The 22,642-nt window shown below is 42.5% G+C and overlaps 1 protein-coding gene across 1 annotated transcript in view; it reads left to right on the top strand.

Moving 5' to 3' along the window:
- LOC120024265 (ryanodine receptor 3-like) overlaps nt 1-22,642 on the top strand; it is a 257,642-nt gene that overhangs the window by 13,937 nt on the left and 221,063 nt on the right. The window contains exons 4-10 of the mRNA XM_038968460.1: nt 8,949-9,023; nt 9,548-9,626; nt 11,129-11,241; nt 13,753-13,852; nt 14,747-14,840; nt 16,760-16,834; nt 21,802-21,958. Of these exons, the coding sequence (XP_038824388.1) occupies nt 8,949-9,023; nt 9,548-9,626; nt 11,129-11,241; nt 13,753-13,852; nt 14,747-14,840; nt 16,760-16,834; nt 21,802-21,958 (693 nt within the window). The remainder of the gene's footprint in view (nt 1-8,948; nt 9,024-9,547; nt 9,627-11,128; nt 11,242-13,752; nt 13,853-14,746; nt 14,841-16,759; nt 16,835-21,801; nt 21,959-22,642) is intronic.

The following is a 22,642-nucleotide window of genomic DNA, read 5'->3' on the forward strand; positions in this document are numbered from 1 at the left end:
ATTTTTTTAAAATATCTAAAATATAGTCGTTGCATAAGTTTTCAGCTCTGAGTCACTACATGTTAGAATCACCTTTGGCAGCGATTACAGCTCTGAGTCACTACATGTTAGAATCACCTTTGGCAGCGATTACAGCTCTGAGTCACTACATGTTAGAATCACCTTTGGCAGCGATTACAGCTGTGAGTCACTACATGTTAGAATCACCTTTGGCAGCGATTACAGCTGTGAGTCTTTCTGGGTAAGTCTCTAAGCGTGATTACAGCTGTGAGTCTTCTTGGGTAAGTCTCTAAGCGTGATTACAGCTGTGAGTCTTTCTGGGTAAGTCTCTAAGCGTGATTACAGCTGTGAGTCTTTCTGGGTAAGTCTCTAAGCGTGATTACAGCTGTGAGTCTTCTTGGGTAAGTCTCTAAGCGTGATTACAGCTGTGAGTCTTTCTGGGTAAGTCTCTAAGCGTGATTACAGCTGTGAGTCTTCTTGGGTAAGTCTCTAAGAGCTCTCCACACCTGGATTGTGCAATATTTACCCATTCATCTTTTCAAAATTCTTCAAGCTCTGTAAAGATGTTGGGGATCATGGCTAGACAGCAAGTTTGAAGTCTTGTCATAGCTTTTCAGGCAGATTTAAGTTCAAACTGTAACTTGGCCACTCGGACACATTGACTCTTCTTGGTAAGTAAATCCAGTGTAGATTGGGGTGGCAGGTAGCCTAGTGGTTAAAGTGTTGGACTAGTAACCGAAAGGTTGCAAGATCGGATCCCTGAGCTGACAAGTTAAAATCTGTTGTTCTGCTCCTGAACAAGGCAGTTAACCCACTGTTCCTAGGCCGTCATTAAAAATAAGAATTTGTTCTTAACTGTCTTGCCTAGTTAAATATATAAATAAAGATTTGGTGGTGTGTTGTAGGTTATTGTCCTGCTGGAAGGTGAATTCCTCTCCCAGTGTCTGGTGGAAAACAGACTAAAGCAGGTTGTCCTATAGCATTTTGCCTGTGCTTAGCTCTGTCCCGTATTTTTTTACACTGACAATCCCCAGTCTTTTGCTGATGTCAAGCATAACCACCCATATCGTGATGAAGTGATTTACCATGCTTAAAAATAAGGAGGTAGTTACTCAGTGATGTGTTCGATTTGCCCCAAACATAAGGCTATGCATTCAGGGCAAAAAGTGTATTTATTTGCTGTGTTCTTTTGCAGTATTACTTTAATGCCTTGTTGCATACAAGATGTATGTTTAGGAATATTTGTATTTTGTACATTTGTATTCTTCTCTGTCATTTAGGTCGTTATTGTGGAGAAACTACAATGTTGTTGATCCAGCCTCAGTTTTCTGTAAAAAATCACCAATGACCTCATGGTGAACTCCCTGAACAGTTTCCTTCCAGTCCTGCAGCTCAGTTCAGAAGGACGACTGTATCTTAAATGTGTCTGGGTGGTTTAATACATCACCCACAGCATCGTTATTAACTTGACCATGCTTAAAGATATATTCAATGTCTGATTTGTTGTTACCCATCTACCAATCACTGCCCTTCTTTGTGAGGCTTTCAAAAAGCTCCCTGGTCTTTGTAGTTGAATCTGTGCTTTAAATGCAATACTTCACTCAGGGACCTTACAGATGTTGTATGTATGAAGGACAGAGGAAGGGGTAGTCATTCAAAAATCATGTCAACACCTATTAATTCCTGAACTGATTTAGTCTTGCCTAAACAAATGGTCTGAACACTTATGCAACGACTATATTTTAGTTATGAATTTTTTATTTATCTTAAAAATGTAATAAAATGCTTTTTCCACTTTGATGTTACAGAGTGTTTTGTGTCGATTGTTGACAAAAATGACAAATAAATCAATTTTAATTCCACTTTGTAACACAATAAAATGTGAAGAAAGCCAAGGGATATGAATAAGGCACTGTATATGGACGCTGGCAACCATATTTCAGCCAGTAGCAAATTAATCTGGCATGAACCTCCCTCTCTTCTCTTCTCCTTGAAAAGTCATTACCAGACCAACTTCCTGTGGTCTGAGTGGTCATTCTCTATGAGATTATTAGATTAGAACCAGATATGAAGTGAACATTAAAAGTGAATTACTTACAGTAATCACAGACCAGCCATTGTTGTGCAGCGCTGGCAGCCTGTGAGAAGCTTGGCAAGCAGCCAGCACTTCATTCTTGTAAAACCAAGCTGGCAGGAGAAAGCTCAGTGAGAGAAGAGAGACCCCCCTCCACACACACACACACACACACACACACACACACACACACACACACACACACACACACACACACACACACACACACACACACACATGCTCACACAATATCTCTCACACTCTCTTACAAACGCACAATCCCCCTCCTACACACACCACCGCCATACTCCCTGCAGTAGCTCAGACAGAATGATATTAGAGTGGGAGGGGCGTTGCCAGTTGCTGTGCCGCCCAGCCAAAGGTCACAGTTCACAGTGATGATGTGTCAGCATGGCAGGAGGCCTGAAATACAGCCCCCCCCCCCTCCCCCTCGCTCTCTCTCTCTGTCTCTCTATGTCTGTCTCTGTCTCTTTCTCTGGGGGGCTGGAGGACTGGGGGTTTGGAGTCTGGTGGGCTGAGAGACTGAGGGGACTGGAGGACTGGGGGTTTGGACTCTGGGGGACTGAGAGTTAGATAGGACTAGAGGACTGGGGGTTTGGAGTCTGGGGGACTGAGAGTTAGATAGGACTGGAGGACTGGGGGTTTGGAGTCTGGGGGACTGAGAGTTAGATAGGACTGGAGGACTGGGGGTTTGGAGTCTGGGGGACTGAGAGGTAGATAGGACTGTAGGATTTGGGATTTGGAGTCTGAGAGGCTGAGGGGACTGGGGGGTTTGGAGTCTGGGAGGCTGAGGGGGGGAGAGGACTGGAGGGCTGGGAGGTTGGAGTCTGGGGAGCTAAAGGGCGGAGAGGACTGGAGGACTGCGAGCTTGGAGTCCGTGGAGCTGAGGGGTGAAGAAGACTTGGGGTTTGGAATCTGAGGCACTGAGGGGCGGGAAAAAGCAAAGGCGAATAATCAAACCTTCTCGTAGTGTTCTGCCATTTTGCTTTCCCCTCCATTCAGGTCAGATCAGTGTAGATGAACGAAAGGTGATGAGGAGAGGGAGCTACGTTAGACTACTGAGATGTAGTCATCAGTCTCTAAACTCCGGTGTTGTTTCTCTCCCTCCCTCCCCTCCCTCCTCTCTTCTTGTTGAGGGGTTTAGGGGCTTCATGGATCGACTCTGGAATTCTCTTCCCTACCAGAGGAACTGTAGACTGTAGACACCAAAATCAAAATCATCAAAATCAAATTTTATTTGTCACGTGCGCCGAATACAACAGGTGTAGACCTTACAGTGAAATGCTGAATACAACAGGTGTAGACCTTACAGTGAAATGCTGAATACAACAGGTGTAGACCTTACAGTGAAATGCTTACTTACAAGCCCTTAACCAACTTTAAGAAGTTAAGAAAAAAAAAAAACTTCAGTGTTAAGTAAAAAATAGATAAGTAGAAAATAGAAAATAAAAGTAACAAATAATTAAACAGCAGCAGTAAAATAACAATAGGGAGGCTATATACAGGGGGTACCGGTACAGAGTCAATGTGCTGGGGCACCGGGTAGTCGAGGTAATTGAGGTAATATGTACATGTAGGTAGAGTTAAACTGACTATGCATAGATTATAAACAGAGAGTAGCAGCGTAAAAGAGGGGTCTGGGTAGCCCTTTGATTAGCTGTTCAGGAGTATTATGGCTTGGGAGTAGAAGCTGTTTAGAAGCCTTTTGGACCTTGACTTGGTGCTCCGGTACCGCTTGCCAAGCGGTAGCAGAGAGAACAGTCTGTGAATAGGGTGGCTGGAGTCTTTGATATTTTTTATGGCCTTCCTCTGATACCGCCTGATATAGAGGTCCTAGATGGCAGGACGCTTGGCCCCGGTTATGTACTTGGCCGTACGCACTACCCTCTGTAGTGCCTTGCGGTCGAAGGCCGAGCAGATGCCATACCAGGCAGTGATGCAACCAGTCAGGATGTGCAGCTGTAGAACCTTTTGAGGATCTGAGGACTCATGCCAAATCTTTTCAGTCTCCTGAGGGGGAATAGGTTTTGTCATGCCATCTTCACAACTGTCTTACTGTGTTTGAACCATGATAGTTTGTTGGTGATGTGGACACCAAGGAACTTGAAGCTCTCAACCTGTTCCACTACAGCCCCGTCAATATACTGTAGACAGTAGTGTATATACTGTAGACTGTAGTGTATATAATGTAGACTGTAGTGTATATTCTGTAGACTAGTGTATATGATGTAGACTGTAGTGTATATTCTGTAGACTGTCGTGTATAGACTGTAGTGTATATTCTGTAGACTGTCGTGTATAGACTGTAGTGTATATTCTGTATACTGTAGTGTATATAATGTAGACTGTATTGTATATAATGTAGAATGTAGTGTATATTCTGTAGACTGTAGTGTATATAATGTAGACTGTAGTGTATATAATGTAGACGGTAGTGTGTATTCTGTAGACTGTAGTGTATAGACTGTAGTGTATATTCTGTAGACTGTAGTGTATATAATGTAGACTGGAGTGTATATTCTGTAGACTGTAGTGTATAGACTGTAGTGTATATTCTGTAGACTGTAGTGTATATAATGTAGACTGTAGTGTATATAATGTAGACTGTAGTGTATATTCTGTAGACTGTAGTGTATATTCTGTAGACTGTAGCGTATATAATGTAGACTGTAGTGTATATTCTGTAGACTGTAGTGTATAGACTGTAGTGTATATTCTGTAGACTGTAGAGTATATAATGTAGACTGTAGTGTATATAATGTAGACTGTAGTGTATATTCTGTAGACTGTAGTGTATAGACTGTAGTGTATAGACTGTAGTGTATATTCTGTAGACTGTAGTGTATATTCTGTAGACTGTAGCATATATAATGTAGACTGTAGTGTATATTCTGTAGACTGTCGTGTATAGACTGTAGTGTATATTCTGTAGACTGTAGTGTATATTCTGTAGACTGTAGTGTATATTCTGTAGACTGTAGTGTATATTCTGTAGACTGTAGTGTGTAGACTGTAGTGTATATTCTGTAGACTGTAGTGTATATAATGTAGACTGTAGTGTATATAATGTAGACTGTAGTGTATATTCTGTATACTGTAGTGTATATAATGTAGACTGTATTGTATATAATGTAGAATGTAGTGTATATTCTGTAGACTGTAGTGTATATAATGTAGACTGTAGTGTATATAATGTAGACGGTAGTGTGTATTCTGTAGACTGTAGTGTATAGACTGTAGTGTATATTCTGTAGACTGTAGTGTATATAATGTAGACTGGAGTGTATATTCTGTAGACTGTAGTGTATAGACTGTAGTGTATATTCTGTAGACTGTAGTGTATATAATGTAGACTGTAGTGTATATAATGTAGACTGTAGTGTATATTCTGTAGACTGTAGTGTATATTCTGTAGACTGTAGCGTATATAATGTAGACTGTAGTGTATATTCTGTAGACTGTAGTGTATAGACTGTAGTGTATATTCTGTAGACTGTAGTGTATATAATGTAGACTGTAGTGTATATAATGTAGACTGTAGTGTATATTCTGTAGACTGTAGTGTATAGACTGTAGTGTATAGACTGTAGTGTATATTCTGTAGACTGTAGTGTATATTCTGTAGACTGTAGCGTATATAATGTAGACTGTAGTGTATATTCTGTAGACTGTCGTGTATAGACTGTAGTGTATATTCTGTAGACTGTAGTGTATATTCTGTAGACTGTAGTGTATATTCTGTAGACTGTAGTGTATATTCTGTAGACTGTAGTGTGTAGACTGTAGTGTATATTCTGTAGACTGTAGTGTATATAATGTAGACTGTAGTGTATATAATGTAGACTGTAGTGTATATTCTGTAGACTGTAGCGTATATAATGTAGACTGTAGTGTATATTCTGTAGACTGTCGTGTATAGACTGTAGTGTATATTCTGTAGACTGTAGTGTATAGACTGTAGTGTATAGACTGTAGTGTATATTCTGTAGACTGTAGTGTATATACTGTATACTGTAGTGTATATAATGTAGACTGTAGTGTATATTCTGTAGACTGTGGTGTATATAATGTAGACTGTAGTGTATATATTCTGTAGACTGTAGTGTATAGACTGTAGTGTATATTCTGTAGACTGTAGTGCATATTCTGTAGACTGTAGTGTATATTCTGTAGACTGTAGCGTATGGACTGTAGACTGTAGTGTATAGACTGTAGTGTATATTCTGTAGACTGTAGTGTATATTCTGTAGACTGTAGTGTATATTCTGTAGACTGTAGCGTATGGACTGTAGACTGTAGTGTATATTCTGTAGACTGTAGCGTATATAATGTAGACTGTAGTGTATATTCTATAGACTGTAGTGTATATTCTGTAGACTGTAGTGTATATAATGTAGACTGTAGTGTATATTCTGTAGACTGTAGCGTATAGACTGTAGACCAGGGCTGCCCAACCCTTTTCCTGGAGATCTACTGTCCTCTGGGTTTTCAGTCCAACACTAATTTAACACACCTGATGCTACTAATTAGCTGCTCAACAAGATCTTAACTAGCTGAATCAGGTGTGTTAAATTAGGGATGGACTGAACACCTACAGGACAGTAGATCTCCAGGAAGAGGGTTGGACTGTCATGCTGTCAACTGTAGACTGTAGACTGAAGTGTATAGACTTTAGACTGTAGTGTATAGACTGGTGACTGTATTGTATATACTGTAGACTGTAGTGTATATACTGTAGACTGTAGTGTATATTCTGTAGACTGTAGACTGTAGTGTATAGACTGTAGACTGTAGTGTATAGACTGTAGACTGTAGTGTATAGACTGTAGACTGTAGTGTATATACTGTAGACTGTAGTGTATAGACTGTAGACTGTAGTGTATAGACTGTAGACTGTAGACTGTAGTGTATAGACTGTAGACTGTAGTGTATAGACTGTAGACTGTAGTGTATAGACTGTAGACTGTAGTGTATAGACTGTAGACTGTAGACTGTAGTGTATAGACTGTAGACTGTAGTGTATAGACTGTAGACTGTAGTGTATAGACTGTAGACTGTAGTGTATATACTGTAGTGTATAGACTGTAGACTGTAGTGTATATACTGTAGACTGTAGTGTGTATACTGTAGACTTTAGTGTATATACTGTAGACTGTAGTGTATAGACTGTAGACTGTAGTGTATATAATGTAGACTGTAGACTGTAGTGTATATACTGTAGACTGTAGTGTGTAGACTGTAGACTGGTTGTTGATTGGATTTATATAGTTCTTACACTCCCCTACGTGTTTATTTGGACAGTGCGGCTAAAACTTTTAATTCGTCTCTATACTGCAGCATTTTGAATTTGAGATAAAACAATTTATTTGAGGCGACAGTACTTACTGTCACCTTTTATTTGAGGGTATATTCATTCATACAGTATCTATTTCAACATTAACTAATGAAATCACTTTATGTATCTAGTTTTTAGGCAAATTCACTTATAGAGTGTTCAATTTAGTCAAAAGTTTTGTATTTGCACGCAATGATTACATCAAGCTTGTGACTCTACAAATGTGTTGGATGCATTTGCTGTTTGTTTTGGTTGTGTTTCAGATTATTTTGTGCCCAATAGAAATTAATGGTAAATAATGTATTGTGTCATTTTGGAGTTACCTTTTATTGTAAATGATCATATAATACGCTTCTGAACACTTCTACGTTAATGTGGATGCTATCATGATTATGGATTATCATGAATGAATCGTGACTAACCCTGAGTAAGAAAGTTACAGAGGCATAAATATCATACCCCCCCCCCCCCCCCAAAAAAAAAATACACTACAACCTTCTAACGAGGAGACTAGAAACATAAAGTGTCTTCATTTCCAAAACGGTGACATTTTCTACTGTATAAATATATATAAATAAATAAAACATTTTATTTCAAATACAAAATGCTGGAGTGTAGATTCAAATTAAAAGTTTTAGCTTCACTGTCCAAATAAACACATTGAATCTTCAACAAAAAGGGTCAGATGACAATTAGGGGAAAGAAAAAATAAATAAATAAAATTAAATCTTCAACAAAAAGGGTCAGATGACAATTAGGGGGAAAAAAAATAAATCTATTGAAGCTCCCTCTGAGGAGATCTGTGGTGCTCTAGGGGTCTAGGGGGAACTCACGTTATCCACCACTAATGTGTAGCAATGTCTATCTTATCTTATGTTTTCTTTCTTTATCCAAAATAATGATTTGTAACTCCTTTAAAGGGAATATAGATAGCAACACTGTAGACAGTTTGTGGGTTATTGGGTTAAAGTGTGCTAATGTTATGTCACCCTGTTCTTTTCTTCATGCGCCTAGAGGTTGTTAAGGAGGGTGAGTAATATTACGTTTGTTTTAAGTCTGTCTTCAATTCATTTCTCTGACCGGGTTCACGACATTTCCTTGTCCACGGTACTGCAACAAAATGTTTCTCGTTCGTCAACTGAACCTGTCTAACACACGTAGTGGTGCAGCACGACCTGGGTGGGATGAGTCCTTTTGGTTCCTTTTTGTTCCTGTCTGTCCGTCTGTTTGTTCCTGGAGGTACTAGCCAAGGATGTCCGTTATCTATCCTCAATATTTTAAAGTGACGTCCTTCCCTTGTTTTCTTTCCTTCATCTGTACTGATTAGAGACAACTAGAGAGATGAAAGCACAATTTCAATATTCCTCGTAGGGTTTGACCATTTTGCTTTCCTGTCTGCTCAGATCCGTGTAGATGAAGGAAAGGAGACAAAGGGAGGATTCTACATGACACTATTGAGATGCAGCCATCATACTCTAACCTGCTGTGTATGTTGCCTCTCCTCCTCCTCCTTCCTAGGCGGCCCAGGGGGGTGGACACCGGACCCTGCTCTATGGTCACGCCATCCTCCTACGCCACTCCTTCAGTGGAATGGTGAGAATGGGGGAAATCTGCCACCCTGTCCCTCATAACCACAGTGGTTGTGTTCCAAATGGAACCTTTTTTCCCTTTATACTGCACTACCCCATAGGGCTCTGATAAAAAGCAGTGTACTTTATAGGGAATAGGGGTGCCCATTTGGGACACACGAAGTATCACCTACACAAACATTATACTGCAGTTGCTCCAATGGCCAAAGTAGCTCCAATGAGTGGGTAGCCAGATCTGTGAAAGATTTCCCAGTACGAGAGCTGTATTACTAGTGGATATCCCTCCTACGTGTTGAATGAAAAGGTCACCAGTCCCCCACTGTTACTGTTACTGTATTACCTAAAACCTTATACTGCAGTTGCTCCAAAGATAACAGTGCCGATGGCTTGAGTTTTAAACTGTACATTAAACTGTATATTCTGTATGTGTAAATGCTACAAACAAGTCGTGAAAGACAGACATATATTTTATCAATCGTTTTCCTTTTCTATCTTCTTGCTATTTCATATTGTGTGGCTTCTCAACAGTACCTGACCTGCTTGAAGACGTCAAGATCGTTGACAGACAAACTGTCATTTGACGTGGGATTACAAGAACATTCAATCGGTAACACTTCCTATTGCACACAGCCTTGCTCCCTGTGACTACATTTAGTGGTAGAGCTGTAAAAAGGAGGAGGGTGCCATTTGAGGCGCAGGTTATGTCTGCTGTGGAGCCAGCCTTGTATTGGTAACTAGGCGACATCTAGGGAGTTTTCCCTAGCCACCGTGCTTCTACACCTGCATTGTTTACTGTTTGGGGGTTTTAGGCTGGGTTTCTGTACAGCACTTTGTGACATCGGCTGATGTAAGAAGGGCTTTATAAATACATTTGATTTGATTTATTGATTTGAACTACAAAATGAAGCAGAGCCATTTATCAAACCGGATGTGATACTTTAACTGTGACTATACTAGACATGCAGACTGGCTTCCATATTAATAGCTGACCTTGCTATGTGTATGTGTTGTAGCCCCCGGAATAGAGGCACTATATCAACCTAAAGACGTTACCACCAGGCAAAATGGCTGCCTTGAGGCTGTCCATTGCCCTGCTTTGAAACTGCTTTGATATTTGAAGACTTCAAAATGAACTGATTAACAATCACACAGCACATAATGAACTAATTAACAATCACACAGCACATAACGACCTGATTAACCATCACACAACACATAACGAACTGATTAACAATCACACAGCACATAACGAACTGATTAACCATCACACAGCACATAACAAACTAATTAACAATCACACAGCACATAACGACCTGATTAACCATCACACAGCACATAACGAACTGATTAACAATCACACAGCACATAACGAACCGATTAACAATCACACAGCACATAACGAACTGATTAACCATCACACAGCACATAACGACCTGATTAACCATCACACAGCACATAACGAACTGATTAACAATCACACAGCACATAACGAACCGATTAACAATCACACAGCACATAACGAACTGATTAACCATCACACAGCACATAACGAACCGATTAACAATCACACAGCACATAACGACCTGATTAACCATCACACAGCACATAACGAACTGATTAACAATCACGCAGCACATAACGAACTGATTAACAATCACACAGCACATAACGAACCGATTAACAATCATGACGATACACTAGCACTGCCTGTGTAAATCTATGCTTTGGTACTTGGACCACAAATTAAATGCAGGAAATTGTCATGCCAGTCAAACATTTGCATATTTATGTCCATTTCAGATGTACGATCTGTATCTTTCTGTTTTTGGTATGCTCATGTACAGTGTAGGAAGTTAATGATTCATTTACAGTATATTACCATAGTCTTATTGTAATCTCAGAACAAGGAACCAAATCTGGAGTGTTAACAGTCTGGCCAGCTGCTATGGTAACAGTTGGACCAGTTACTATGGTAACAGTCTGGTCAGTTACTATGTTAACAGTCTGGTCAGCTACTATGTTAAAAGTCTTGTCAGTTACCATGGTAACAGTCTGTCACAAGAGACTATGGCAGTCTCATCCAAGTCCTGTTGTCCTCTATCTCTCCAGGTGAGGCATGCTGGTGGACCATCCACCCTGCGTCCAAGCAAAGGTCAGAGGGAGAGAAGGTCCGTATCGGAGACGACCTCATCCTGGTCAGCGTGTCCACAGAGAGGTACCTGGTGAGTATCAATTAGTCAGTCAATCAACCAAACAATCTATCAATCTTAATCTCAATCTTGTTAGCCAGGTCCCAGATCTGTTTGGGTTGTCTTGCCAGAGCAGGCTAGAAGGCTTGGAAAGGGAAAGAAACCCAAACAGATCTGGGACCAGGTTAGGAATAACATGACAACCCAAACAGATCTGGGACCAGGTTAGGAATAACATGACAACCCAAACAGATCCGGGACCAGGTTAGGAATAACATGACAACCCAAACAGATCCGGGACCAGGTTAGGAATAACATGACAACCCAAACAGATCTGGGACCAGGTTAGGAATAACATGACAACCCAAACAGATCTGGGACCAGGTTAGGAATAACATGACAACCCAAACAGATCCGGGACCAGGTTAGGAATAACATGACAACCCAAACAGATCTGGGACCAGGTTAGGAATAACAAGACAACCCAAACAGATCTGGGACCAGGTTAGGAATAACATGACAACCCAAACAGATCCGGGGCCAGGTTAGGAATAACATGACAACCCAAACAGATCTGGGACCAGATTAGGAATAACAAGACAACCCAAACAGATCTGGGACCAGGTTAGGAATAACATGACAACCCAAACAGATCTGGGACCAGGTTAGGAATAACATGACAACCCAAACAGATCTGGGACCAGGTTAGAATCACTCAACACTGTTATCCCCATCACATCATCCTCCACTTGAAATAGTCCTGTTGAAACTTTTTTAGTCTTTAGATACGGCTCTTTAGATACTTTAGATACGGCTCCCCTCAGCCCTCGACAGTGACAAGGCAATCCCAGGGAGTACTTGAAGTGGCTATTCAGGAAGATCTTTAATGAAATTACTAGAGAACCATCCTTGTTTTCAGTTTCATTTTTATGGAAACCATTATCTGGCTGATGAGCTGACACATAATGGACTCTATGCTGTGCAGAATAATGCTTCTGAACTTAATTCATTTACTTCGAGAGGAAGGGAGAGGAAAGAGAGAGAGAGAGAGAGACGTGCTAAACAGAGATAGCAGTAGCTATTGGGGTGTGCTATACATGTATGCCTTTGGGGAGGCAAACATAGGTCTACTCAGCCTGAGTTTCAACTCCACCAAAGGGAATCATTGCCTGATTCATCCTCCTACTGAAAACATTAGATTGTAGCGCAACTATGACTTATCACAGAGGGGTAATTTCCTGAGTGACAAAGAATTATTGGTTTTCTGAAATCCTCTATAAAAAAATATACACGAAACATGTGAAGTGTTGGTCCCATGTTTCATGAGCAGAAATAAAAGATCATAGAATTTGTCCATACGTTCAACAAAAGGTTATTTCTCTCACAAATGTGTTTACATCCCCTTTTAGTGAACATTTCTCCTTTGCCAAGATAATCCATCCACCTGACAGGTGTGGCATATCAATAAGCTGATTAAACAGCATGATCATTACACAGGTGCACCTTGTGCTAGGGATAATAAAAGGCCACTAAAATGCGCAGTTTTGTCACACAACACAATGCCACAGATGTCTCAAGTTTAATTTCTCTACCATAAGCCGTCTCCAAACGTCATTTTAGAGAATTTAGCAGTACGTCCAACAGGCTTCACAACCGCAGACCACATGTAACCACGCCAGCCCAGGACCTCCACATCCAGCTTATTCACCTGCGGGATCGTCTGAGACCAGACACCCGGACATCCGATGAAACTGAGGAGTATTTCTGTCTGTGGCTGGGCCTGGCTCCCAAGTGGGTGAGCCTATGCCCTTCTAGGCCATGGCTGTGCCTCTGCCCAGTCATGTGGAATCTATAGATGAATTTATTTAAATTGACTGATTTCTGTATATAAACTGTAACTCAGTAAAAACCGTTGAAATGGTTGCAGGTTGTGTTTATATTTTTGTTCAGTATACATCATTGATTTAACCCAACTCAGTATACTCTGTTTTGTCTCATTTAATTGTGAACATCTTTGAACATTGCTGTCAGAGTCCCGTCCCCTGTCCGTGTCGAGCTGTGCGTTGTGGATTAAACTGGTGTTGGCAGTCTCATTGTGATCAGTGGGCCATGGGATCCCATTGAGCTGCACAATCTCCCCAGCAAAGACCAGTCTGGCTTGAGATCTTATTCTGGAATGGTAGCTGATGCAGGTCCTTAAAGAGGGTTTAGGGTCTTAGTGGCTATAACGCACTGTGGACACAGAAGGTATACATCGACCAGTACCGATATGCTGTAGAGGCATATCCACAAAGCTGGCAGGGTTGAGACAAAGTTGTTAAATGCCAACTAGCTTTAAATCTTTCCTTTACCAGCCCCTCATATCCCTGTCTCTCACACACACACACACACACACATACACACACACACACACACACACACACACACACACACACACACACACACACACACACACACACACACACACACACACACACACACACACACACACACACACACACACACCACTGGTCCTAACCCTACGCTGTGTGTCCTCTCTTCCAGCACCTGTCCATCTCTAACGGTAGTTTCCAGGTGGATGCCTCCTTTATGCAGACTCTGTGGAACGTTCAGCCTACCCGGTCAGGAAGCAACGTGGCTGTGGGCAAGTACACCACAACTCAGTAATATCATTACATTTTCAGGTTAATACTTCATTATGAACTAGGACGTATTCAGTTGTCGAAGGAATGCTATGCTCCCCTGGGTAACCTGTGTTTGTAAGACACTTAATAAACATCAAATCAGAGTTTATTTGGTCACGTGCACAGGATACAGCAGGTCAAATCAAATCACATTTTATTGGTCACATACACATGGTTAGCAGATGTTAATGCGACAGTAGCGAAATGCTTGTGCTTCTAGTTTCCGACCCTTCAGTAATATCTAACAAATAATCTAACAAATTCCCAACAACTACCTTATACACACAAATCTAACAAGTAATATACCTATTCCCCAACAACTACCTAATACACACAAATCTAAAGGGGTGAATGAGAAAATGTACATATAAATATATGGATGAGCGATGGCCGAACGGCATAGGCAAGATGCAGTAGATGGTATAGAGTACAGTATATACATATGAGATGAGTAATGTAGGAATGTAGGTAAACATTATATAAAGTGGCATTGTTTAAAGTGACTAGTGATACATTTATTACATCCAATTTTTTATTATTAAGTGGCTAGAGATTTGAGTCGGTATGTTGACAGCAGCCACTCAATGTTATTGATGGCTATTTAACAGTCTGATGGCCTTGAGATAGAAGCTATAAACAGGACAGTGAAATGGTTGCTTGCAAGCTCTTCCTCAACAATGCAGTTATATTAGTCATATAAAAGAAACACACATTAGAATAAACACTAAATACAGGCCCATATAGATCAGTCATTCAATCAATCAGATTGTCACTAAGGCTACGTACGGTGGACAAAATGCACCATACCTTCAAAAGCTCCCTATTGATCTTAGGGTCTTGTGTTTGTCCAATAGGATTCCTGTGTGGTGGTCACGTGATGCGTCTGTGTCACGGACATGATGAGAGTCTGACCATACCTGGATCAGAGGCCAGCGAGATGGAGCAGAGGTACAGTAGACTTCCTGTCAGCCATTTTAAAATTGTGACTGTAACACTGTCAGAGCATAAGAGGTACAGTAGGCTTCTTGTCTGCCATTTTAACTGTAGGTTTGGAGCTCTCCTGTAAACCCCCTTTTAACACTGTCATATAATCACTTATGGTTACTTTTAATCACTTTGAAGATAACCTTTAGTCAAACGTCATTACAGGCTGTAAGCTCTACTATTAAGGACCATTTTAACTGACACTTACAGCTACTTCTAAAGATTGTTCTTCATGTTTTAGAGAGATTTCAGTTAAATGCTATGACATTCCATCACCATTCTGTTGAATCGTTGAGAGAGAAATGGGATAAAATAGTGCTAAGTCTATCTTGATTACAATCTGCCTGTGTATCAGATGGGGATCTGGGACACTCACTCCTTAGCCTGAAGTGTCACACCTTGTGCAATTAAAGATGTGTTGGAATGCTTCCGGAGGGCAGTCAAGTCTGTTTGCGCAGCAGAGGTCCTGAGTTCTAGTCTCGGTATGCGCTGAGGCAGAGGTCCTGAGTTCTAGTCTCGGTATGCGCTGAGGCAGAGGTCCTGAGTTCTAGTCTCGGTATGTGCTGGGGCAAAGGTCCTGAGTTCTAGTCTGGGGTATGCGCTGAGGCAGAGGTCCTGAGTTCTAGTCTCGGTATGCGCTGAGGCAGAGGTCCTGAGTTGTAGTCTCGGTATGCGCTGAGGCCGAGGTCCTGAGTTCTAGTCTCGGTATGCGCTGAGGCCGAGGTCCTGAGTTCTAGTCTCAGTATGCGCTGAGGCAGAGGTCCTGAGTTCTAGTCTCGGTATGCGCTGAGGCCGAGGTCCTGAGTTCTAGTCTCGGTATGCGCTGAGGCAGAGGTTCTGAGTTCTGGTCTCGGTATGCGCTGAGGCAGAGGTCCTGAGTTCTAGTCTCGGTATGCACTGAGGCAGAGGTCCTGAGTTCTAGTCTCAGTATGCGCTGAGGCAGAGGTCCTGAGTTCTAGTCTCAGTATGCGCTGAGGCAGAGGTCCTGAGTTCTAGTCTCAGTATGCGCTGAGGCAGAGGTCCTGAGTTCTAGTCTCGGTATGCACTGAGGCAGAGGTCCTGAGTTCTAGTCTGGGGTATTTGCTGAGGCCGAGGTCCTGAGTTCTAGTCTCGGTATGCGCTGAGGCCGAGGTCCTGAGTTCTAGTCTCGGTATGCACTGCGGCAGAGGTCCTGAGTTCTAGTCTCGGTATGCGCTGAGGCAGATGTCCTGAGTTCTGGTCTCGGTATGCGCTGAGACAGAGGTCCTGAGTTCTAGTCTCGGTATGCGCTGAGGCAGAGGTCCTGAGTTCTAGTCTCGGTATGCGCTGAGGCAGAGGTCCTGAGTTCTAGTCTCGGTATGCGCTGAGGCCGAGGTCCTGAGTTCTAGTCTCGGTATGCACTGGGGCAGAGGTCCTGAGTTCTAGTCTCAGTATGCGCTGAGGCAGAGGTCCTGAGTTCTAGTCTCACTGCGCTGTGCACCCGCATTGTGATGAATGGAAAAAGACAGCTGTTATAAAACACCTAGGTCTATTGGCATGACATTCTACGATTGTCATTAGGCTTACACTTGTAGCCTGAATTGAGGCGTCCACTGTTGTCCACGCGCGCCTCTTTCTCGGCCACTCATCTCCACCTTGTCCAAGAGCATCTCGGCCACTCATCTCCACCTTGTCCATCTTCTCCTCAAACCACAACGTAATATGGAGCGTATACCACCCGGTTTCCAGTCAAGTTGCTCATGTTTCATGCGGCTGACCTGCACTAATGTTAAGTAATGGTGTAGTAGCCTATAGTTCTTAGAGCATGTTGTATTAATTGTACTGGTACGGCGTACCCCCACTATTTATTTTGCCCGGGACGCTGTAACAGACCTGATCCCTCTCCTCCCTTTCTGTGTCCCCAGGATAGTGAACTATGAGATGGGTAAAGGAATTTCCAAGTCCCGCTCCCTATGGAGGCTGGAGCCCCTCAGGATCGGGTGAGCTCTCCCCCATCTAACCCACCTTCACTCTGACCCTAACCTCACTCCCACCTTCTCTCACTTATCCATTTCACAGACACTGTCTGACCTTCACTGCACTCACTCACTTTCAGACACACTTCAGACTCCTACACTCTTAGGGAAAAAAATCCACTATCTAGAACCTTAAAGGTTTCTTTGGCCGTCCCTTTAGGATAACCCTTTGAAGAGCCCTTTATGATTGCAGATACAACTCTTTTGGTTGAGAATATAGACACCCAATTCAGACACCTTGAAGTCAATGGCATTTTCCATGAACCACCTGGTTGTATATGACGTATAATTCATTATTAACCTTCATTTCACCAAAAGAATCTCTTGAGATTCAAGCATTATCAGAATGGCGCTGCAAGGTATAGCTGCCGTTTTACGTTTTACTGGCTCCTGACCAATTATTCAACTTTTTATTTTTATTTTCACTGATCTGAACTTTTTTGTTCATAATGTTTCCTCCATCGTTCCCTATGGACCGTAAAGAGCTTCTGGATATCAGAACAGCGATTTGGACGAAGATTTCTACTTCAATGAGTCGGCAGTTCTGGACATACAGGCCCTAATCTCTGAGACTCGGAAAAGAAAGAGAGGCCGACATGCTGGCACGCTGACGAAACTACATCGACAATTAAATAATCCGCCTCTACCCTCCGTTCTATTGGCGAACGTACAATCACTGGCGAATAAACTGGACAAGCTCCGTTCGAGACTATCCTATCAACGGAACCTGAAGAACTGTAACATCCTATGCTTCTCGGAGTCGTGGCTAAACACATGCATGGATAATATACATCTAGCTGGTTCTTCTATGCATAGACAGGATCGAATGGCAGCTGTGAATGACAGCCTCGCTCAAGGGGGACGTGTGTGGCTTTGTTAACAACAGCTGGTGCGCAATCTCTAATATTAATTAAGTCTTGAGCTTCTGCTAGCCTGAATTAGAATATCTCATGATAAGCTGTAGACCATACTATTTACCAAGAGAGTCTATTTACCACCACTAACTGCACTCAATAAACTGTATAGGGCCATAAGCAAATGTTCCGAACGACTGTGTGATCATGCTCTCCGTAGCTGATTTGAGTAAGACCTTTAAACAGGTTAACATTCACAAGGCCTCAGGGCCAGATGGAATACCAGGACGTGTACTCAGAGCATGCGCTGACTCACATCAACACCATCATCCCAGACACCCTGGACCCACTCCAATTCGCGTATCAACCCCAACAGATCCACAGATAATGCAATCACTATTGCACTCCACACGACCCTCTTCCACCTGGACAAGAGGAACACCTATGTGAGAATAATAGTCATTGACTACAGCTCAGCGTTCAACACCATAGTGCCCTCCAAGCTCATCACTAAGCTAAGGACCCTGGGACTGAACACCTCTCTCTGCAACTGGATCCTGGACTTTCTGATGGGCCGCCCCGCCACGCTGATCCTCAACATGGGGGCCCCTCAGGGGTGTGTGCTTAGTCCCCTCCTCTACTCCCAGTTCACCGATATCTGCGTGGCCGCAGACGACTCCAACACTGTCATTAAGTTTGCAGACGACACGACGGTGGTATGCCAGATCACCGGTGACAATGAGACCGCCTGTAGGGAGGAGGTCAGAGACCTGTCAGTGTGGTGCCAGGACAACAACCTTTCCCTCAACGTTAGCATGACAAAGGAGCTGACTGTGGACTACAGGAAACGGAGGGCCGAGCACGCCGCCATTCACATTGACAGAGCTGTAGTGGAGCGGGTCGAGAGCTTTAAGTTCCTTCGTGTCCACATCACTGACGAATTAACATGGTCAACACACACCAACACAGTCGTGAAGAGTGCACGACAACGCCTCTTCCCCCTCAGGAGGCTGAAAAGATTTGACTGGGACCTCAGATCCTAAAAAGTTCTACAGCTGCACCATTGAGAGCATCTTGAATGGCTGCATCACCACTTGGTACGGCAACTGCTTGGCATCCAACCGCATGGCACTACAGAGGGTAGTACGTACGGCCCAGTACATCACTGGGTCCAAGCTTCCTGCCATCCAGGACCTCTATACCAGGCGGTGTCAGAGGAAGGCCCTAAACATTTTCTAAAACTCCAGTAACCCAAGTCATAGATTGTTCTCTCTGCTACCACACGGCAAGCGGTTCCGATGGATCATGTCTGAAACCAACAGGATCTTGAACAGCTACCACCAAGCCATACGACTGATAAATAGTTCATTCTGAGTAGCTATTTGGTTAATTATTTAACTATCTGCATTGACCCTTTTTATACTAACTCTTGTGACTCCTCACATGAGCTGCTTCTAGTGTTAATTATCTATCCTGTTGCCTAGTCACTTTATCCCTACGTATATGTACATATCTACATCAATCACCTCGTGCCCCTGCACAGCAGCTCGGTACTGGTACCCCGTGTATATAGACAAATTATCGTTACTCGTTGTGTATTTATTATTACTTGTATTATTATTATTATTGTTATTATGATGATTATTATTACGTGTTATTATTTTTCTATTATTTATTTCTCTCTACATTGTTTGGAAGGGCCTGTAAGTAAACATTTCACTGTTAGTCTACACCTGTTGTTTACAAAGCATGTGACAAATAACATTTGATTTGATTTTGATTTGATTATAAGACAAGCTATGAGCATTTTTAACAGCTTATTGATTCTTATTGGTTGATCCAATTATTTCATAATTTTGGAATGTAGTTTTAATATTGAAATGACAGTCCAAAGTGTGATGGATGTCCTCTCTGTCACATTGTATAAATTATTGGAGACAGGTGCAGGAATTGGTAATAGGGGGTTTTAATACTCCACCTGAAATATACAACATGCCATGAAAGGCACGGGGACGAAGCTCAAAACAAACACGTATACAAAAACACAGGGATGTAACCCAAACAAAAGAGCGAGGTTAAACCTCTAATAAATACACGGGACGAGACCCGTAATAACACTACACGGGAAGAGACCCGTAATAACACTACCCGGGACAAGACCCGTAATAACAATACACGGGACGAGACCCGTAGTAACAATACACGGGACGAGACCCGTAATAACATTACACGAGACAAGACCCGTAATAACAATACACGGGACGAGACCCGTAATAACAATACACGAGACAAGACCCGTAATAACATTACACGAGACAAGACCCGTAATAACAATACACGGGACGAGACCCATAATAACATTACACGAGACAAGACCCGTAATAACAATAGACGGGACGAGACCCGTAAGAACTAGTACACAATACACGCAGCACAAAAGCCGAAACAACAAAGCACAGGTACTCACAAGACCAACGGATATGGGAACAATAACCGACAAGACAATGGTGAACAGAGGGCACATATATACAATTACTAATCAAGGGTAATGGGAACCAGGTGTGCGTAATGAGACAAGACAGTCCGTGGTTGGTGGTAATGAATCCAGTTCAGTCACCCCGAGAAGGCCGGTGATGTAGACCTCCGGAGCTGGTGCACGAATGAGCAGCAGTATCGGGGTAATCCGTGAAAGTACCCCTCCCCCCCCGACGCGGAAAGACACCGGCCTCAGGGCGAGCCCAGGGATGCGGGGCGGGTCATTCAGGGCGCCGATGGTGAAAATCCCTAGTCAGCGAAGCGTCTAGGATGTCCACCGCAGGAACCCAGCACCGCTCCTCTGGGCCGTACCCCTCCCCTGACGCGCTGCACAAGCAGTGGAACAACACTGGCCTCGAGGACGACCACAGGAAAGTGGTGCGGGTCGGTCAGGGCCAGTTGCAGCTGCCGAAGTTTCGTCGTCGTCAGACGGGCCAGTTGCAGTTGCCGAAGTTGCTGCGGCGTCGGACGGGCCAGTTGCAGCTGCCAAAGTTGCGGCGTCGTCGGACGGGCTAGTTGCTGCTGCCGAAGTTGCGGCGGCATCGGACGGGCCAGTTGCAGCGGTGTCGGACGGGCCAGTTGCAGCGGCCGAAGTATCAGCGGTGTCGGACGGGCCAGTTGCAGCTGCCGAAGTTGCGGCGACGTCGGGCAGGCCAGTTGCAGTGGTGTTGGGCCGGCCATTGCAGCTGCCAAAGTTGCGGCGGCGTTAGACGGGCCAGTTGCAGCTGCCGAAGTTGCGGCGGCATCAGACGGGCCAGTTGCAGCTGCCAAAGTTGCGGCGTCGTCGGACGGGCCAGTTGCTGCTGCCGAAGTTGCGGCGGCATCAGACGGGCCAGTTGCAGCGGTGTCGGACGGGCCAGTTGCAGCTGCCGAAGTTGCAGCGGCGTCGGACAGGCCATTCCCGCTGTCACCATTTAGTGTTGGTTATTCTGTCACGTTGTATAAATGATTGGAGACAGCCGTTCCATGGATTCCAACCGTCAACTAATCATAAAACCCTTGACTAGGTTAATCAGGTAAGCTAGTTCAGGTCTATAACAACAATTTAAAGATATGGAGGTCCCCGAGGAGGTTTGAAAACCAGTGTACTAAGATATTTTGAAACAGTGGATGTGCTACATTGTAGAAGGATGCTGAAATGCCTGAGGCTGTATGCTGTATGTCTCCTCTCCCCAAAATACATCTGAATGAAACACACTCAATGTCTCTAACAAGCAGACACATTTTCACTCACACGTTAAGATAAGATAGCACTTTATTAATCCCCCAAAGGGGACATTTGATGGCACCAGCCAATACATACAACACCAATAAATACCCAATAAAACTCACCAAAAGACAACAAAAAAATACAGAAAACTGCATATCATCAACTCTTGTTGCGTGTCTTATAATCAAATCAAAATCAAATCAAATGTTATTTGTCACATGCTTTGTTGACATGGTTGTTCCCCTATTTTTCATTGGGAATGGGTTATAGGGATTACTGTAGCATTTAGATTGACATCTCTCTGGGTTCCTCCCCTCTATGTGATTGGTCAGCTGGAGCGGTAGCCACATTCGCTATGGGCAGGCGTTCCGTCTGCGTCACCTGTCCACCGGTCACTACCTGGCGCTAACCGAAGAGCAGGGTCTGGTCCTACAGGAGAGAGAGAAGTCCGATACCAAGTCCACCGCTTTCTGCTTCAGGGCTACCAAGGTTTGTCTGAATATATAGATGCTATAGATACTATATACATTTATATACTCTATATATAGTATGTTATATAATATACTAGTATACTGTATATATAGTGTGCATATACTATACTAGTATACTGTATATATAGTATGTATATACTATACTAGTATACTGTATATAGTAGGTATATAATATACTAGTATACTGCATATATAGTATGTATATAATACTAGTATACTGTATATATACCATCACAGTATGTCATATACTAGTATACTGTATATATAATATGTATATACTATACTACTATACTGTATATATAGTATGTATATAATATACTAGTATACTGTATATAGTAGGTATATAATATACTAGTATACTGCATATATAGTAGGTATATAATACTAGTATACTGTATATATACCATCACAGTATGTCATATACTAGTATACTGTATATATAATATGTATATACTATACTACTATACTGTATATATAGTATGTATATAATATACTAGTATACTGTATATAGTAGGTATATAATATACTAGTATACTGCATATATAGTATGTATATAATACTAGTATACTGTATATATACCATCACAGTATGTCATATACTAGTATACTGTATATATAATATGTATATACTATACTACTATACTGTATATATAGTATGTATATAATATACTAGTATACTGAAT

This window comes from Salvelinus namaycush, chromosome 29 (genome assembly GCF_016432855.1).
Source record: "Salvelinus namaycush isolate Seneca chromosome 29, SaNama_1.0, whole genome shotgun sequence".
Taxonomy (NCBI): Eukaryota; Metazoa; Chordata; class Actinopteri; order Salmoniformes; family Salmonidae; genus Salvelinus; species Salvelinus namaycush.